Below are 19,946 nucleotides of genomic sequence, written 5' to 3' on the forward strand. Positions count from 1 at the left end.
CTGCTGCTAGTCCAAACTGCATTTCAGTGCAGCGAACTGTCTATCTTTGCAATTCTTTGCTTTTCACTTCATTCCAACTTCCTAACAGAGGGAAAAACTAGAGTACAAGAGAAAGCTAGCTAGTAAAGAAGGAGAATAAGACTACCTATAGATATTTAAATATAAAAAGAGTGGGCATTGGTCCTATAGAAAGTGCATCAAGGGAATTGGTAATGGAAGGTAGGGCTATGGAGAATTAATTAAACTGTTATTTTGCATCTGTCTTTACTGAAGAGATGATGTGGAGATGCTGTAGAAACTTGATGTCTGTGTCGATATGTGTAGAAACTTGATGTCTGTGTCGATATGAAGAGGACAGAAGAAAAATCCCAGAAATAGCTGTAAATTAGGAGGGAGGGAGGACCTCAGGAAAATTAGTCACCAGGGAAGTAGTATTGAGCAACTTTCTGCGTCTGTGGAGTGACAAATCTCCGAGTCTGGATGGACTTCACACTAAGGTCTTGAAAGAATTGACTAATGAGACAGTCGATGCATTGGCCTTAATTTTCTAGGACAATTGGCATCCAGGGAAGCCCATATCCATGTAGATCATCAGGTCAAAATCGGGGACAATTCAGGCTGGAAGAGGACCTTAATTTTCCAACTGTTTACTCAAAGGCTCATTTTCCCATATGCTTCAGAGAAGCAGTTGACAAAGGCCAGGAGGTAAATTTCTGAGTGAGTGTGCACACAAGTGTCATCTGCATATTGGAGCTCAATGGCTGATGTTGGTGTGATTTGGGATTTTAGGTTCAATGTGGTGTAGGTTGAACAGTCCCATAAATTATCCCAATGCCTGTGGGTAGTTTGCTGGAGGTGTGGTGAGGACAATGCAGATGCAATGACACAGCCTTGTTTGACCCTAGTCTTGAGTGAGAGAGGTGATGATCCACAGTTTGCATGTCATCGTGGAGTGGCCGGAGGATGGTGACCAACTTCTGAGAATAGCTCAATTTTTTTTTAATCATTCGTGGGACATGGGCGCCGCTGGCTGGCCAGCATTTATTGCCCATCCCTCGTTGCCCTTGGAGAGCAGGTGAGAGTCAATCACATTGCTGTGGCTCTGGAGTCACATGTAGGCCAGACCAGGTAAGGACGGCAGATTTCCTTCCCTAAAGAACATTAGTGAACTCCGATGAGTTTTTCCAACACACAATCGGTTTCATGGTCGTCATTAGATTCTTAATTTTTATTGAATTTAAACTTCACCACCTGCTGTGGTGGGATTTGAACACGGGTCCCCAGAACAATAGCTGAGTTTCTGGGTTAGTGATAATACCACTAGGCCATCACCTCTCCTGACATGGACAATGTAATTGTGCTCCTGCCAGACCTGGACAGGTAAGCAAACCTTAGGGCGCAGGCACAACGTCCAAGTCAGAAACCGTTGTGCGCACACGTATACACGACAGGGTGCTGTTCGACGCGCAAGCGTATACACGGCAGGCTGCCTTTCGGCGCGCAGACGCAGTTGTGTATTAGCGTGTTGGCGCGCAGGCGCGATTATGTGCCAGCAGGTTGGCGCGCAGGCGCGTTGCTCGCTGGGGGTTAATGCGCAGGCGCAGTTGGTCCGCTCTGGTGGAGCGGACAGGCCGGTGGGCAGTTGTCCATCTTCAGGCTGCGTTGTGATGGGGTTTTCTCCGGGCTACGTGTTACTGAGCGGCGGTCGCTGTTGAAGAAAGTGCCTCGGGAGAGGGAGCTTCTTGGACTTTATTGGTTCGCTGCTCTACACCCAGGGAGTGGGGCTGAGGCCAGTCTCCGGACCACCCGCCGCCGCTGCTGCCGCTGTACTCGGGCCCCCGGCAGGAGGCCCCGGCCTTGTCGCTGGCGAGACCCGTTGGCACAGGGGCCCCGCGCCTGCCTGGAGAATGGGAATCATCTTCACCAAACTCTGGAGACTCTTCAACCACCAAGGTGGGGCCCTGAGCAGCGGGTGAGGCGCCTGAGAGGGAGAGAGGGGGTCTGACTGCTCACTTCAAACCCCCCTCACAACCAGCCAGTCCCACTCTCTGTATTCACAATCATAGAAACCCTACAGAACAGAAAGAGGCCATTCGGCCATTCGGTAGCACAGTGGTTAGCACTGCTGCTTCACAGCTCCAGGGTCCCGGGTTCGATTCCCGGCTCGGGTCATTGTCTGTGTGGAGTTTGCACATTCTCCTCGTGTCTGCGTGGGTTTCCTCCGGGTGCTCCGGTTTCCTCCCACACTCCAAAGATGTGCGGGTTAGGTTGATTGGCCAGGTTAAAAATTGTCCCTGAGATGCGTAGTTAGAGGGATTAGCGGGTAAATATGTGGGGGTAGAGCCTGGGTGGGATTGTGGTCGCTGCAGACTCGATGGGCCGAATGGCCTCCTTCTGCACTGTAGGGTTTCTATGATTTCTATGAGTCTGCACCGACCACAATCCCACCCAGGCCCTACCCCCATATCCCTACATATTTTACCCACTAATCCCTCTAACCTACACATCTCAGGACACTAAGGGGCAATTTAAGCATGGCCAATCAACCTAACCCGCACATCTTTGGACTGTGGGAGGAAACCCACGCAGACACGAGGAGAATGTGCAAACTCCACACAGACAGCGACACGAGCCGGGAATCGAATCCAGGTCCCTGGAGCTGTGAAGCAGCAGTGCTAACCACTGTGCTAACCACTGTGTTACCGTGCCGCCCATCACAGCCTCAGCCAGCCTCACACTCTGTATTCATAATCACAGCCTCAGCCAGCGTCACTTTCTGTATTCACAGTCACCGCCTCAGGCAGACTGCCACACCAATCTCACTCACCCCCCACTCCCTCGCTCATTGTTATCTTCGATTCATTCAGTGTCGCAATTTCAGACCCATTTATTCTCTCTCTATCTCTCTCATTCCTACCAACTTTACCCAATTATTCATTTTGAAAGTCAGCCCCAGTCTTATTTACGGTGTTAGGCACAGCCTGGCTATTTAATCTGTCTCATTTATATTTGATCAATCGGGTTTAATTCGCTCATAATTTCAGATCCATTGAGCTTCACATGTGTCTGACCTACCCAGTCGTGCTCTATTTATTTGCCCTCCATCTTATTTCAATAACAGGGCAGTGGATTTACTCTGCCTAAGTATATGCAGTTTCTTTCTGTTTTGGTTTCCATATGCACTTCACTACATTTCGTTGGCAATGTCTGACTCATTCACTCTCATCTGTAACTTTTGGACGTGGTCTGCTTATAACTCTGTTCAGAAAAAACAATTTTTGATCATGAACCTCGCTGCTGACATTTTCTTGATTCTGTTTTAAATTTGCAGTATTGAGTTCAAGTACAATCAGAATGACAAATAGACCATTCTGCACCTAATTTGACTGTGTGCCATACATGTCAGGTTCTATTTATTTTGTATAATAAGACATATATTCAGCTTGCACAGGAATAAGTTAGTGACATATTTAAAAAGGAGGGTTTGTCTTCTATCTGTGTGGGCATCATCTCTGATTACTCGAGGTGGATGCTGTCTTTTGGTACCAATTGTGATTTCTGGTTCCAGTGGCTGTGGAATTTTACACTTGTTTTATTTCAGTGTACCTGTTTCACGAAGTGTTTGAGTGTTAGTTTCTATTTTGCAGGCTAAAACTGAAAATCAATGGCAACAGAGTGATACACAGTAAGAGTTTTAACAACACCAGGTTAAAGTCCAACAGGTTTATTTGGTAGCAAATACCATTAGCTTTCGGAGCGCTGCTCCTTCGTCAGATGGAGTGGAAATGTGCTCTCAAACAGGGCACAGAGACACAAAATCAAGTTGCAGAATACTGATTAGACCCCAGTCCAACGCCGGCATCTCCACATCACAACCATGGAACCTGGTTTCATGGTGTAACTTATTTGTCATAAATAGTTTGAGAGAAAAGCTTTTTGATCATCATTATTGTATAAATGTACAAGAAGTTAAACTACCCTTCAGAATGTTTCTTCCAGATTTAAAGATTTGGCTTAGTAATACATTATCATTTAGCTGCCAACTTTGACCCTGTGTGATATCGAAGGTATTCTGGCATTCCTTGAAGTAGACTATGTATTTTTCTTCCTTTACAATGCAGAACTTAACTGCACATACTGTTGAAGTTGCAAATTAAAGTCACTGCTCTTTTCTATGTAAGTAATGTTGATGAGTTCTGTAGAAAAACAGAAAATGACCAGTTGGGAAAATAGAAATGCAGTAGTAAACGTTTTGCTTATGTGGCAAAATAGATAAGAAAAGTTCTGTTTTGCAATACAGTGCTAATGGTTGCCCTTTTTAATGCTCTGAAGCTTTATTATACACGAGTCACAGCCTTATTGCTGATTACTTCAAAGTGCAACTGGTAATACCAGAGAGATTGCAGACTGAGAATTGTATTTAACTTAAATGAAGGAGTTGTTTCCCCTGACAGCTACTTTTTTAAATGGCAGAAGCCGGTTGAATTAATTGAGCACCTTTTAAACCCACCTTCACTCAATGCCTCTAGCAGTGAAGTTACATGCCACATTCAGGTGTAAACTCAGAACTCCTCCAGGTACTTGTATAACATGTTGACTTTAGCTCAGCCATGATCCGATTGAGGGTTAGAGGAACATGTAAAAGATCAGGGCAAGGTTCCTTCAATTTCTCAACTGATTGTAAATGAACTTTCAATTAGCAAGATGTTGTTTTCTTTTCTATCGATACATTGTCCTCACAATCAGAATTTCTGAAGAAGCAAGCACTTTTTAAATGTGATGTGAGTTATGATGAAAATACCCTTTCAGGCAGTGAGTTCCAGATTGCCAAGACCTTCCGGGTGAAAAAAAATCTCCTTCATTCCCCTTTAATCCATCTCCCAATTACTTCAAAATATCCTTCTCCATAACTTTGACACATTTACAGGCCTGTCAGTAACTGTAGAAAGACAGGTTAATATTTTGGGTACTGTTCCTTCAAACGGAAAGATCAACCTTCAATAATATTGAATATGCAAAAAGGAGAAAACAAGTTCAAGGAACTGCAGAAAGGGAGTTCATGAGCTTTATGTTGTGCAAACTGCTTGTTTGGAAAACCGAAAACTGGTCTCAGTGAGGCAATCTCAAGGTCTCTCCTAGCAGACTATTATGTAAAGTTAAAGCGCATGGGATTGTGAGTAGTATCTTGAGATGGATCGAAAGCTGGTTAGCAGTTAGAAAGCAAAGAGTTGGCATAAATGGATATTTTTCCGATTGGCAGGCAGTGACTAGTGAGGTACTGTAGGGATCTGTGCTAGGACCCCAACTGTTCACATTATATATTAATCATTTGGAAGAGGGAACTAAGTGTATTATCTCCAAATTTGCAGATGATACAAAGTTGAGTGGGAGGGTGAGCTGTCAGGAGGATGTAGAGATGCTTTAGCTTCATTTCGATAGGCTGAATGTGTGGGCATATACATGGCGGATGCAGTATAATGTGGATAAATGTGAGGTTATCCACTTCAGTAGCAAAAATAGGAACACATTATTATTTGAATGGGTGTAAATTCAGAGAGGTGGATACTCAGAGACCTTGGTGTCCTCGTGCATCAGTCGCTAAAAGTAAGTGTGCAGGTACAGCAGGCAGTAAAGAAGGCAAATGATATATTGGCCTTCATAGCAAGAGGATTTCAGTATAGGAATAGGGATGTTTTACTGCAATTGTACAGGGCATTGGTGAGGCCACGCCTAGAGTATTGTGTGCAGTTTTGGTGTCCTTATCTGAGGAATGATGTACTTGCTATAGAGGGAGTGCAGCAAAGGTTTACCAGGCTGATTCCTGGGATGGCAGGTCTGCCATATGAGGAGAGACTTAAATTGGTTAGGATTATATTCATTGGAGAGTGAAAGGGGATCTCATAGAAACTTATAAAACCACAAGCCTGAATCCTTTCATTTTGACAATGACGTGAATTGACAATGTTAAGTGTTGTTAATGTTGTACACAAAAGGGAACAATGGTAAATATTATAAGAGGTATCATTGCTTAGGCAAATCTTGTGACCAAAGGTTTATGCTAACTAAACCACTAAGTGGCATCAATAGCATGATTTGTGAAAAGAGTAACTAACTGGTTTATTATGCACAAACCACTGGCTCAGAATTGTGCAATATGTTTGTTTCAATATCAAGTAAAAAAAACACTTTAAAGTGTTTTTTGTACTGCAAACATGCATTTTCAACACCTGCAATTTTGGCTGTGGTATTGAATGGGATTAGCTCGCTGTTAATCTGCAACGCCCAAAGTGAATTGTTTCTAACACTAGCCGTTTGTGTTACGTGAACCCTGGGCAGTTGTGGGCTGAAGTGACATTTACAGCTGTCAGATGTGCTGACATTTTGCATTGAATTTAAACTGGAGTTAGAAAGACTGTTTTCACATCTGCTTCACATGATTTTTCAGGTGATGCACTGATCGAAGTGTTTCATTACGGTCTGGTGTCTGTTAATCTACCAAATCTAGCTAAAAGGAGAAGTAGTTGTTTCTTTTAATTATTGTTTTTAATGCTTTTTGGGAAATGGGAGGGTGTTAACCACCCTTTATACAGGGGACTTTTTTCATTTACGAAGTCTGTTACCACTACACAAATGAGGCTAAGACTTGAAAAATAAGTTTCCTTGAGAAGCAAAAATGGATTAGTAATATTTTAAGCTGAAGTTCAGAATGCAAATAAACAGTGGCGGACAATCTGGCAAACGTGTATAATTACTAAGGTGTGTCTGAAGTGGAACATTGTTGGAAGTCTGCATCACCTTGAATTACAACTAGCTACTGAGTCTTGCAATCATTGTTGACATCTTCTGAGTTTGAACCAGGTTGTCTTGATGGCAGTAACTACTAAAGTTTTGGTTGTTGAGTAAAAACTTTAGAAACAATAAGAATTGTGCAACTTGCAAGTTTTGAGTAACATTCAAGCATTTGATTCAATTTCACTTTATCGTTGATGTAGAAATCCAATTCAGGTACATTACTCATTCAAAGATTACATATAAATTAATAACAGTGACAAGAATGAAAATGACCCTATCACAGATCTCACTTTAATCAGTATTTATTAAAACTACTCCAATACTATTAAAATAGTTAGACAGAGACTCACTTCATGAGTGTATATCCTCACCCATTCATCAAACTCCTGTTAAAAGTTCTTATAGAAAAAGGCATAAATGAGTTCGAGTCAATTTGACCAGCGCATAAAGGATTTTCACTTTTTCTCTGAACACATCAAATAGTAACACTGAGACAAAGGGTGGTTCTCTTTATACATGACACTACTTTTGCCAAAATTCTTTGAGAGCAGATTTGAAAGATATGCTCATCAAATGGATGAGAGGGGTGTGGAGGGATATGGTCCAAGTGCAGTGGGACTCGGCATAAAATGGTTCGGCACAGACAAGAAGGGCCAAAAGGCCTGTTTCTGAGCTGTAATTTTCTATGGTTCTAAATATTTTTCCTCCCTGGTTCAATAATTTCTGTACTGTTAAAGAGTCTGCTTTCCTAAGACCACTGTGCCAGGAGAGACATCCAAAAAGGATAGCACCCTCAGTGACAGCTGTATTGAAAAGTTTCATAATAGTGGGATCTACTTGAAAGGATTTTCATTGTGTGAGATGGTGTAATCGTGTGTCCTTTAGCTAGCACGTCTGTACACTGTTCCCTCCGATTGAACTTACCTACTTTGAAATTGTTACCAGCTACAAGTATGTGCACATTATGTATCTTCATGAGAGCAATACAAATAACTGGCTTTTTCCTAAAGTCTATAACTAGTTCTTTTGTTTATGTTAAGAGAATTGGCATCGCACCATTTTACAAACTTCTCCACAAGTTCTTATGGTTTACTTTATTATTCCTTCGAAGATCTACAAGTACCGTATCATCAGCATACTCCAAGATCATTAAGTTGTCTGACCGACAGTCATTTGTGTAGAGGATGAAAAGCAAAGGTGAAAGCACACTGCCCAGAAGAGATCCAATATTCATTAATGCGGGCTCTCAGTCAATCCCAGAAACTAATATCTTTTGGGTTCTGTTGTGAAGGAAATCACTGATCCAAAGTAGGAGAGTGGAATTGGCTTTGGGGTTTTCAATTTCTCAATGTGCTTGATGGTCACATGATATTGGAAGCTGAAGTGGAATCAGTGAAGGTCACATGAGCATAGTTGCCTTTTGAAACATAGAAAACCTACAGCACAAAACAGGCCCTTCGGCCCCACAAGTTGTGCCGAACATATCCCTACCTTTTAGGCCTACCTATAACCCTCCATCCTATTAAGTCCCATGTACTCATCCAGGAGTCTCTTAAGAGACCCTATTGAGTTTGCCTCCACCACCACTGACGGCAGCCGATTCCACTCGCCCACCACCCTCTGTGTGAAAAACTTCCCCCTAACATTTCCCCTGTACCTACCCCCCAGCACCTTAAAACTGTGTCCTCCCGTAGCAGCCATTTCCACCTGGGAAAAAGCCTCTGAAAGTCCACCCAATCTATGCCTCTCAACATCTTGTATATCTCTATTAGGTCTCCTCTCATCCTACGTCTCTCCAAGGAGAAAAGACGAGCTCCCTCAGCCTAACCTCATAAGGCATGCCACTCAATCCAGGCAACATCCTTGTAAATCTCCTCTGCACCCTTTCAATCTTTTCCACATCCTTCCTGTAATGAGGCGACCAGAACTGAGCACGGTACTCCAAGTGGGGTCTGACGAGGGTCTTATATAGCTGCATCATTATCCCCGGACTCCTAAACTCAATCCCTCGATTGATAAAGGCCAGCACACCATACGCTTTCTTAACCACCTCCTCCACCTGCGGGTCCCGATTTTAGAGTCCTATGGACCCGGACCCCAAGGTCCTTCTGATCCTCCACAGTACTAAGAGTCTTTCCCTTTATATTGTACTCCTTCATCCCATTTGACCTGCCAAAATGGACCACTACGCATTTATCTGGGTTGAAGTCCATCTGCCACTTCTCCGCCCAGTCTTGCATCCTATCTATGTCCCTCTGTAACTTCTGACATCCCTCCAGACTATCCACAACCCCACCAACCTTCGTGTCGTCGGCAAACTTACCAACCCATCCCTCCACTTCCTCATCCAGGTCATTTATGAAAATGACAAACAGCAAGGGTCCCAGAACAGATCCCTGGGGCACACCACTGGTGACCGGCCTCCATTTAGAAAAAGACCCATCTATACCCACTCTCTGCCTCCTTTGGGCAAGCCAGTTCTGGATCCACAGGGCAGCAGCCCCTTGGATCCCATGCCCTCTCACTTTTTCTAGAAGTCAAGGTCAAAACAGCATCATCCATTGATGATGGGCTGAATAACCTTTCTGTGGCATAACTTTTCTACGGTTTCTTTCTATGGTTCCTTAGGTTTTCCGCTGATCTTACCTGACCTGCATGGTTTCAGTTGATTCACTCCATTGAATTGCTTCCCCACCTCCCTTTTGTTGATAATATGAAATCCTTCTAATTCGAGAAGTGAAGCCTGCTTCCAAATTGCATGTTCTTCAAATCCTTCATTTTCAAACTGGCTAAAAAATCCGTTCAATTCTTTGCAACGTTGTGAGGATTGCCTGTGGATAAATTGGGATCAATTTCACTGAGGGCATGCTACGTTGCCGGAAGTACTGTATCACTTGCACAACTGACTTTTAAAAAATCCCGGCGACAGTGTCAGTAGCCTGACGGCTATGGTGTGAAACTGTACCAATAATACAGAGCATAACGAATTGGCACTTGGCAAAATAGAGGTTGATAAATGAAAGCTAACATCGATTTGTTAAAGGCAAAGCACGTTTGGCGAACTTGATTGAACTCTTTGAAGTAATGAAGAGAGTTGATATGGGTAGGTTTTGTGTATGTGAAGTTTGAAAATGCTTTTGGTAAAATACCACAAGAAACATGTTAACTAACATGTAGCAAATGTGATTTAAAGGGACAATGGCTGCATAGATACAAAATTAGCTAAGTATCACCAGCCACCTAAAGGTCGTTGCTGTATGGCAGTGAAAGCTAGGCCAACTTAAACTGACTAAGAACAAAGACTCAATAACTTCTATCTCTAGTGTCGATGACTTAGACAAGGGGATCAAGAGTAGTGTAATGATTGCTGAAGATGGAAACCTAGCAGTAAAGATTCCCTAGATTGATTCCTGAAATTAGAGTGTTGTCCTAGGAGGAAAGATAGGATATTGGACTGAGATGAAGAGAAATTATTCCACTCGAAGGGTTGTGAATCTTTGGAATTATTTACCCCAGAGGCTTCTGGATGATCCATCATTGAATACATTTAAGACTCCCACTTTGCATGCTATAATCTTGGTCTCATCCAAATCTCTGTTGCTGGTCTCCTGTGTTTGCTAACTTGGCTTCCAGTCCTGCAGTGCTTTGATTTTAAAATTCACATACTTGTTTTAAAATCCCACCATTGCCTTGTTGCTTACTCTCTCTCAAGTTTCTCAATTTCTGGCTTCCTGTGCATCCTTGATTTTAACTTTACCATGACATTCCAAAGTTTATAAATGGTGTGTATAAATCAGACATTTCTTTCTATTTTGTAAAATAACACATTATAAAAAAGGTGCCACACAACAACACTTGAAAGTAAAAGATTCCTAGCCCATTTTGATTGATATTGGTTACCAATGATGGCAATGCCTTCAGCAGTTTCAACCCTTTTAGGGAAAGATGGTGGCATAGTGGTAATGTCACTGGACTAGTAATCCAGACACCTAGGCTAATGCTTTAAGGACATAGGTTTAAATCCCATCATAGTAGCTGGTGGAATTTAAATTTCATTAACAAACCTGGAATATAAAGCCAGTCTCAGTAATGATGACCATAAAACTATCATCGATTGTTATAAAGACTCATTTGGTTGTCCATTAAAGGAAGGAAATCTGCCATCCTTGGCGCTTCTGGGTTACATGTAACTAGACCCACAGCAATGTGGTTGACACTTGGCTATCCTAGCACATTTGATTCAATTAGTGTAAGGGCAGTTAGGGATGGGCAACAAATACTGGCCTCGCCAGCAACCCCTGCATCCCATGAAAAAAATCCTTTCAAGATGCTTCTTAAAACTTTCCTTGGGCAAAGCTTTTGGTCACTTCTAATATCGCCTTGCGTTAGTTGGTGTCAGATTTTATTTGCTAACTCCCCTGTGAAGCACCTTGTGACATTTAGTTCCATTAAAGGTATTAAATAAATGTCAATGGACAATACCAAAAATCACAAGGATGGTCATTGTGTAAATTGGACGTATACTGATGCAGTCGGATAGGATTTGCTCTCCAGGGGTCAAAATGGAGAAAACATAGCCCTGCAACTGACTTGTTTTTAAAATATTCTTCTACCTTGAGCACTGAAGAATCACTACAAATAGCAAACTTAAATGTGTACTATTGGACAGGTGATTAGGGATGTTTTTAAGGGTTATTTAAACTACTGGGGAGGTGATCTTATGATCTTACCAAAAAACTTCTAAGTCCAGGATGGGCGGCAAAACTGGAGGGGTTCTCACCCATTTTTGGGCAAGTTCAAATCCAGAATTTAGTGCACTTAGTGCATGGAAAAATGGGCTAAACCATTCCTCGCCTGTCGGGGCAGTGGGTGGGTCTTAAATCACCAGCCAGCCATAGCAGCAGAGGACACAGTTGCGCATGTGCAGACCTCTGTGGCTGTACGTGAACAATAGACCAGCAGAGGCCTGACAGGTCTGAGGGAAAGACCGGTCAGGCCTCTGCTGCTGCAGCTGGCCTCAATGAACATCCCCCCCACCCCCTTTCCCTTCCCCCACCCCACCTGCCAAGCTATCGCGGGAGCCCGTGGCCGATTGCGAGCCCCGCACCATTTGGAAATACCAATGGGCGGGGTGAGCTGGTAAAATCACCCCTCTGGGGTTTTTTTAAGCTACTGACTCTGGCCTTTGCTTTCCATGTAATTTAAAACAAACATTCTGTGCTATCTGTTAATCCAAAGCATTCTCTTAGTTGAATTGTTATTTTCAAGAGTTTTTTTTCACTTTTTCTTTCAATGAGTATTTGTTAAATTCACCTTCAATATATATTGGGCTTTTGAGGAAATTATTCTGTTTGCAAAAAATAATGTGTTCGTTTCAGATGGCTAGTTGTAATAAGATGCTGGAATGAGCACTGTTCTAAATACTCTGAGAAAGAATTTACTGAACTCCTTTCATATTGAAGTAACAGACAAATTTTAAAGGTGTTACTGAAATGGTGGCTTGTTAGTCTAGGGGTATGATTCTTGCTTTGGGTAGGGCAAACAAAGACTTTGCGAGAGGACCGGGGTTCAAATCCCTGACGAGCCCATATTTGGCTGTTGTTTCCTTTTGGCCAAGTTGTGAGGTTTTGGGTGACATGGTTAATGGGGATGGGGCCTGGGTGGGATTGTTGTGGTACAGGCCCGATGGGCAGAATGTCCTCCTTCTGCACTGTAGGGACTCCATGATTCTCTGATGTATTTATGTTTAGTGATACATTTCAGTAATACGAGTTAGAAGAATAGTGTGATTGTGATGGTATGCTTTTTAAAAAATTGTTTGTGGGATCTGAGCATCGCTGGCTGAGCTAGTATTTACTGTCCATCTCTGGGGGCATTTAAAAGTCAATCACATTGCTGACTCTAGAGACACATGTAGGCCAGACCAAAAAGGATGGAAAATTTCCTTTGCTAAAGGACATTAGTAAAGCAGAAGGGTTTCTGCGACAAGTGACAATGGTTTCATGGTCACTTTTAGATTTTTAATTTCAGATTTTTATTGAATTCAAGTTTCACCATCTGCTCTTGGTGGGATTCTAACCCAGGTCCTCAAAGCATTACCCTGGGCCTCTAGGATTACTTGTCCAAGAGCAATTCCACTGCGCCACTGCCTTCTCTTTATTAAACTGCAGACTCTAGGGCAATAAAAGGATGTGAGTTGTAAGTTTGATTGTGTGCCAGGCTGAGTATGAAATGCGTAATCATTTTAAATTGGCCACACCCCTCTCTTTGTTCAACACTTTATTTTTCTCCTCAGTGGGTAGAGCAATGCTAGGAGTACATTACCCAGCAGCAACATTGACTCATTGAGGTGACTTTCAACGATGTCATAAGTTGCACTATCACCTGAACTTCAAAGTGCATAACCACTTTAAAATGCATTCCTACCTCCGCTGTAAAACGTATATAAAAGACTGCTGGCAAGTTCCAACAGTGTATGAATAATCAAAATAACATTTTCTTCCTTAAATGCTATTGAATCTGCAGTGAATCCCAGCAGTTTTGATTTTTATTTGTGTTCAACACTAAGATATATTCCTGTAATTTGTCTGAAAAATTCAAACACAGTATGACTGGCTACCACAGTAATGTTCTATGATCTTTGTTGCAGTGATGGTTTTAAAACTGTAATTTTTAAGTATAATAAAGTAAGGTTTATTTATTAGTCACAAATAATGCTTACATTAACACTTGCAATGAAGTTACTGTGAAATTCTACTAGTCGCCACAATCCGGCGCCTGTTCGGGTCAATGCACCTAACCAGCACGTCTTTCAGAATGTGGGAGGAAACTGGAGCACCCGGAGGAAACCCACGCAGACACGGAGAGAATGTGCAGACTCCGCACAGACAGTGACCCAAGCCGGGAATCGAACCCAGGTCCCTGGAGCTGTGAAGCAGCAGTGCTATTGTGCGATCGTGCCGCCTACAGTATCATTATAGTTGTCCATTCAAGGATCAAAAATGCTGAATTGATCTTTTTCAAAATTAGTTATCCAAACTTCTGAAGACTCATATTTGTGATGCGCCTTTTATAACTTCGGGGGCCCTTAAGATGCTTGCTGGCCAATGAAGTACAGCCATTGTAGTATGGTAGTGTAGTGGTGATGTTCCTGAATTGGTAATTTGGGGCCTGGATTAATGTTCTGAAGATGAGCATTCAAATGTCATCATTGGGGAAGTTGGGGAATTTAAATTCAATTAATTAAATAAATATGTCCGAAAAATCTGCTATCAGTAATGGTTACCATTACAGAATTACTGAATTGGTATGGTGCAAATGGAGGTCATTCGGCCCACAGCGTCTGCACTGGCTGTCTGAATGAACAGCTCACCAAGTGCCATATCTCCATAACCTTGTACATTTTTACTTTTCAGATGGCAGTCTAGTTGAAATTGCCTCCACCACACACTTGGACAGTACAATCCTAACCACTCACTATGTAAAAAACGTTTTTCCCCTCATCACTTCTTTGTTTCTTTACTAGTTGCTTCAAATCTGTGCCCCTTACTCGACCCTTTCATGAGTGGGAACAGTTGCTCCCTATCTAATCTGTCCAGACCCCCACCCCCCCATCCCCACGATTTTGATACTTCTCAAAATTTCCTCTCAACCATTTCTCTCAGGAAAACAGTCCTAACTTCTCCAATCTATTTATGTAACTGAAGTTGCTCATCCTTGGAACCGTTCTCATGAATGTTTTTTGCACCCTCGCAAAAGTCTTCACATTCTTGCTGAAAGATGGCACCCAGAACTGGACGTAACACTCTAAAGTACTGCATTGTTGCAAAATCCCATCTTGTTCATGAATCAGCTGTCCTTTGTCTGTTTGGCCTATGTGTGACTCCAGATCCTGTGTGGCTGATTTCACACTATCTGCTGAAATGGCCAGATAGGTCAACCAGTTGTATTCAAGGTGTTGGTTGATCACCACCTTCTCAAGGCCAATTGGGCAGGACAAGGAAAGCTGGAAGTGCAGGTGGTGCCCTCATCATGTAATGGAATTAAAGAGTTTTACAATTACTAGAACTGTAGACACTAATGGGATATTATTGTTCCAATGCAATTATTGGTAGAGTGAATATGAAATGAAAGGCTATCTTTTTCCTTAGTGAACTTTAAGATGTGTATTCGAACAACTAATGGTACTTTGGGCAGAGTTGGGTGCAGGAATGTAGGGTTCCCCACGGTGCTGGCTGGAAGACGCACCAAATCCTCTGGCTTTGACTTCATTAATTATATACCCATGCGTTTCACGCAGTATTCAGTGGGGGGTGTTGAAGCATTGATGGCATGTAGTCTGCTGTCGTGTCCAGCTGTATATTGAGAAAGCTCCCAACATCACTGACTGTTGGAGAATGAAGGTGGACCTCCTGAAAATACAGATATATTTTTGGGAGGAGTCTGAGACCGGAAGATGACCTCCTGAGAATGAAGATAGATCTCCTGGAACATTCTGAGGCTCAAAGATGGACCCCTCCATGACACCTTACCTGGAAGGTCTACCTGTTGTTGTACCCCGGACCCACTGCTGTGGTGGTCCAGGGCTGTGGACGTCCTCCATCCTGAGTTCCAAAGGCTGTCCTAGGCATTGTTCAGATGATTCCCGACATTTGTGTGCTACATTTTTTCAAATGTGTTTCACGCTGGCAAATTATCCTGCTCGTATCGCGGAGAATCTGACGTGGAGTCGGGCCTTTATCTGCATCTCATTAGCAAGGTGCAAATGAGGTTCATGCCGGCCCTCTGAGCTTTTAACTTGCCATGGCGGACACCAGCGGAAGATCCTACTGTAAATGCACACCGGTGTGAAACCGATTCCTGGGCCTACTGCCATATTCTCCTGCCGTGCCCACCATTGAACACACCAATGGCAGCTTGGACGAATTCCACTCTTTGTATCTGGTTTGCGGGACTGTTTTGAAAGCTGATGGCTGGGGAGGGTGTTTCTGCATCATGTACATATAATTACAACGGGGCAGGTGAAAGAGCCATGTTAGTGGAAGCAAAATTTTGCTTGTTGCTAGAATTTTCTTTTTTGGGGTATCGTTGGCAAGGCCAGGATTTATTGCCCTTGAATTGAGCGACTTGTTTGACCATTTCAGACAGCAGTGAAGTCAACCATATCACTGGAGTCACATGCAGGCCAGACCAGGTGAGAACGGTAGATTTCCTTCCCGAAAGGGCATTAATAGATTAGATCGGTTTTTACAACAATTGATAGCTTCATGGTACCACTGGTCGGCGCAACATCGAGGGCCGAAGGGCCTGTACTGCGCTGTTATGTTCTATTACTGAGACCAGCTTTCAGTTCCAAATTTTATTCATTGTATTCAAATTCCCCCAACTGCCTCGGTGGGATTTGAACCCATACTCCCAGAACAAGTAGCCTGATCCTCTGGATCGCTAGTCCAGTGACATTACTCCTATGGCACCATTCTCCCCCATGCTTATTCCTTCCAACAATGCAGAAGTTTTTTTTTTGCTCAAAAAAATCTTTGTTATAGCTGTAAACACTACTTTTGTTGAGTTAAATTGGGGATTTAAGCATGTTATTGTTATGGACTATTAGCATTGTGACATGTAATAATTCAGTCATTAAGGACCGCTGGTCCACGCCAGAAATGCTTATTCCAATAATGCCATAGAAACACATTTGTTATTTTGTGTGTAGCTTTCTTTCTGGCTTTGGTAGTTTCACAAGAAGATTCCTTGGAATTTTGAAGCAATGTACCCATTGCACTCCAGCCCCCAACTGCCCTATTGGCAGAGAAATGCTGAATTCAATCCTTATTAATATCTATTCATTATATTTTTTTAAAAAATTTCCACAGAAATCTGTAGGACAGTGTATCATTATATCAAAACAGCAATCTGTTACGCTCTCGAACCCACATCAATCTCGAAGATTTATAGCCCATGTTGTTAGCCATTTACCGTAAATTGTGAACATGAGAAATATTTTTTTTGTTTTGAAAATTTTGATGCTATTAGATGAAGTGCACTAAATAATTCTGGTAACCTATGGACTGAAAATTTGGCCTTTACGCTATTTTTGAAAAATCTCAAAGCTGTCATTCTTTTCCCTTTTAATGTAAGGATCTTCATGTCTGACCCAATGACCTTATGCACTGAGAATAGTGTCCTACAAAACTAATCACTGTATCTGCCTTCGTTAGAAAATTTGCTCCCAACAGCATTTCGATGATTATTTCCAAAAGCTAATATGATTGATTGCTGGAAATTATATAACTTTTGCTCCTTTATTCGGTTTATAAAACAAAGTAGTTTTTAAAAAAATATTTCCTGAAATTCATTAATCTCACTGATTCATCTTTCTTTCAGAACATAAAGTAATTATCGTTGGGTTAGACAATGCTGGGAAGACAACAATTCTTTATCAGTTGTAAGTATAATGATGACCAGAGAACTCTTATCCCTTAGAATTGATGAATTGTCTTCTCAAAAGATACAACTCTTTAGTTTTCAATACAGTTTTGTGGTGTTGACTTTTGCTTATATGTTGCGTCATCTGAAATTCTTTCCTATTTTAATGTTGCACAATTGTAATTTTCAGTTAAGCTTTTATCACAAAAAACTTACTACATAAATTGTGTGTTTTAAGTAAAATGAGCTGCAAATTTAACTCTCAAACTTGTTTCAAAGAAAAGTTATTCTCTGGGTTTTGCCAGAGAAAAGCTTTTAGCTTTTGCACGTTGAAATTAAAACATCAAATGTTCCTACTGGACAGTCACGTCCTGGAATGCAACCCTGGCCTGATAGACCGTATCTTTTTTTTTGTTTAGCGACGTGGATGAACAGAATCACAGGACTGCCAATTAACTTTTTTTAACAAAAAGAATAAAATGTTTATTAAATGTGAAAAGGTGGACTATAATGCAATACTCCTTCACCCACCTACACAGGGGTGGCACGTTGGTTAGCACTGCTGCCACTCAGCACCATGGACCCAGGTTCGATTCCCGGCTTGGGTCACTGTCTGTGCGGAGTTTGCACATTCTTCTCATGTCTGCATGGATTTCCTCCAGGTGTTCTGGTTTCCTCCCAAAGACGTGCTGGTTAGATGCACTGGCCATGCTAAATCCTCTCTTGTGTATCCGAACAGACGCCGGAGTCTGGCGATTAGGGGATTTTCACAGTAACTTCATTGCAGTGTTAGTGTAAGCCTACTTTTAACACTAATTTTTTTAAAAAATCTTCACAGATGTACGCAACTTGTTAAAGATAACACAAGTTACAAAATATATCCTGCACTATAATGTTCTTGGTAAATACACAACCCATGTAAACCAACAGGCCAACTGTGGTCAGACACACCACTCTGAAACCAAGTGACAGATGTCACCAAATACAACAACTGTGGATTTCTCATCAAATCCCCCCAGATGCTTATCACACTGTGAGCCAACTGGTCTCACTGGAATCTTACTTCAACCAGAGTGATTCCAAACTCCACTTTCGAAAAAACAAGCCATAGAATCTTCTCCCAAATAATGCTTTCTCTTGGATGCCTTCATCAAGGATTCACTTTCAGGATTTCAGCCTCTCTTTTCAGTATTACATAAGAACATAAGAAATAGGAGCAGGAGTAGGCCATCTAGCCCCTCAATCCTGCTCCGCCATTCAATAAGATCATGGCTGATCTGATAGTGGGTTCACTTACCTGCCCGATCCCCATAACCCTTAATTCCCTTAACGGTTAAAAATCTATCTATCTGTGACTTAAACACATTTAACGAGGTAGCCTCTACTGCTTCATTGGGCAGAGAATTCCAAAGATTCATTACCCTCTGGGAGAAGAAGTTCCTCCTCAACTCTGTTCTAAATTGACTCCCCCGTATTTTGAGGCTATGCCCCCTAGTTCTTGTTTCCATTGTAAGTGGAAATAACCTCGCTGCTTCTACCCTGCCTAGCCTCTTCATTATCTTGTATGTCTCTATAAGATCTCCCCTCAACCTTCTAAACTCCAATGAGTACAGGCCCAGTCTACTCAATCTCTCCTCATAAGCTAACCCCCTCATCTCTGGAATCAACCTGGTGAACCTTCTCTGTACCCCCTCCAAAGCTAATATATCCTTTCTTAAATAAGGGAACCAAAATTGTACACGGTACTCTAGGTGCAGCCTCACCAGTACCCTGTACAGTTGTAGCATGACCTCCCTGCTTTTATACTCCATCCCTTTTGCGATAAAGGCCAACATTCCATTTGCCTTCTTGATTACCTGCTGCGCCTGCAAACTGAGTTTTTGTGATTCATGCACAAGGACCCCCAGGTCCCTCTGCACAGTAGCATGTTGTAATTTTTCACCGTTTAAATAATAGTCCATTTTACTATTATTCCTTCCAAAGTGGATAACCTCACACTTACCAACGTTATACTCCATCTGCCAGATCCTTGCCCACTCACTTAGCCTATCCAAATCTCTCTGCAGACTCTGTGTCCTCCACGCAATTTGCTTTCCCATTCATCTTTGTGTCATCCGCAAACTTTGTTACCCCACACTCGGTCCCCTCCTCCAGATCGTCTATGTATATGGTAAATAGTTGAGGCCCCAGCACCGATCCCTGCGGCATGCCACTATTGCACTGCCTTGGATTGCCATGTGCATTCAAGCTTCCACACAACCTTTCGGTACCCAGCCACACCTACAGAACTCCACTGCTTCACAGGATGTATTGAGGTGTCACTAACCGTCGGATTACTTCAGATATTTGGCTCTCATTAGCCGATTTCTCCAGGCATGCACGTTTCTACTCTGTCTTTATCTGGGAACCTCTCTCTACTCCTTTTAACTTCAGTAAACAGAACCATGTTCAGATTTCACTTGTTTGTCTCTTTGACTTCACTCTCGTTGGGGCTTCTCTTTTCATTCCCTGGTTTCTAGAATTATCTGTCCTTTAGTTTCTGGGATGTGCTTTCTGCCCCTTAATCCATTGTCTTGCCTCCACTGCTAGCTTCTGTGGGAGCTGCTTTCTTCTTGGGTACCTGGTTCCAACTGAACCACGAGTGCTTAATTGTTTTTTTACCTCTATAATTGCATTTACGTCGTAAACCTTTAATCATAATGCAGGCACAGTTTGAAATGAAACCAAAA

At 42.3% G+C, this 19,946-nt stretch overlaps 1 protein-coding gene across 8 annotated transcripts in view; it reads left to right on the forward strand.

The window, feature by feature from the left end:
• The first annotated feature begins 1,567 nt into the window (after window positions 1-1,567).
• The window catches only part of arl5a (ADP-ribosylation factor-like 5A), a 60,644-nt gene continuing 42,265 nt past the window's right edge, over window positions 1,568-19,946 (forward strand). For 7 of the 8 annotated variants that reach the window (XR_013499495.1, XR_013499491.1, XR_013499494.1 and 4 more), the window contains exons 1-2: window positions 1,577-1,953; window positions 17,176-17,236. Coding sequence is in view for 3 of the 8 variants with exons in the window: in XM_078227965.1 (XP_078084091.1) it covers window positions 1,908-1,953; window positions 17,176-17,236 (107 nt within the window). In the remaining 5 variants the exon portion in view is untranslated. Of the gene's footprint in view, window positions 1,954-17,175; window positions 17,237-19,946 lie in introns of all 8 variants that reach the window. The other variant, XR_013499493.1, reaches the window with a different exon arrangement.

Source organism: Mustelus asterias, chromosome 14, assembly GCF_964213995.1.
Source record: "Mustelus asterias chromosome 14, sMusAst1.hap1.1, whole genome shotgun sequence".
Taxonomy (NCBI): Eukaryota; Metazoa; Chordata; class Chondrichthyes; order Carcharhiniformes; family Triakidae; genus Mustelus; species Mustelus asterias.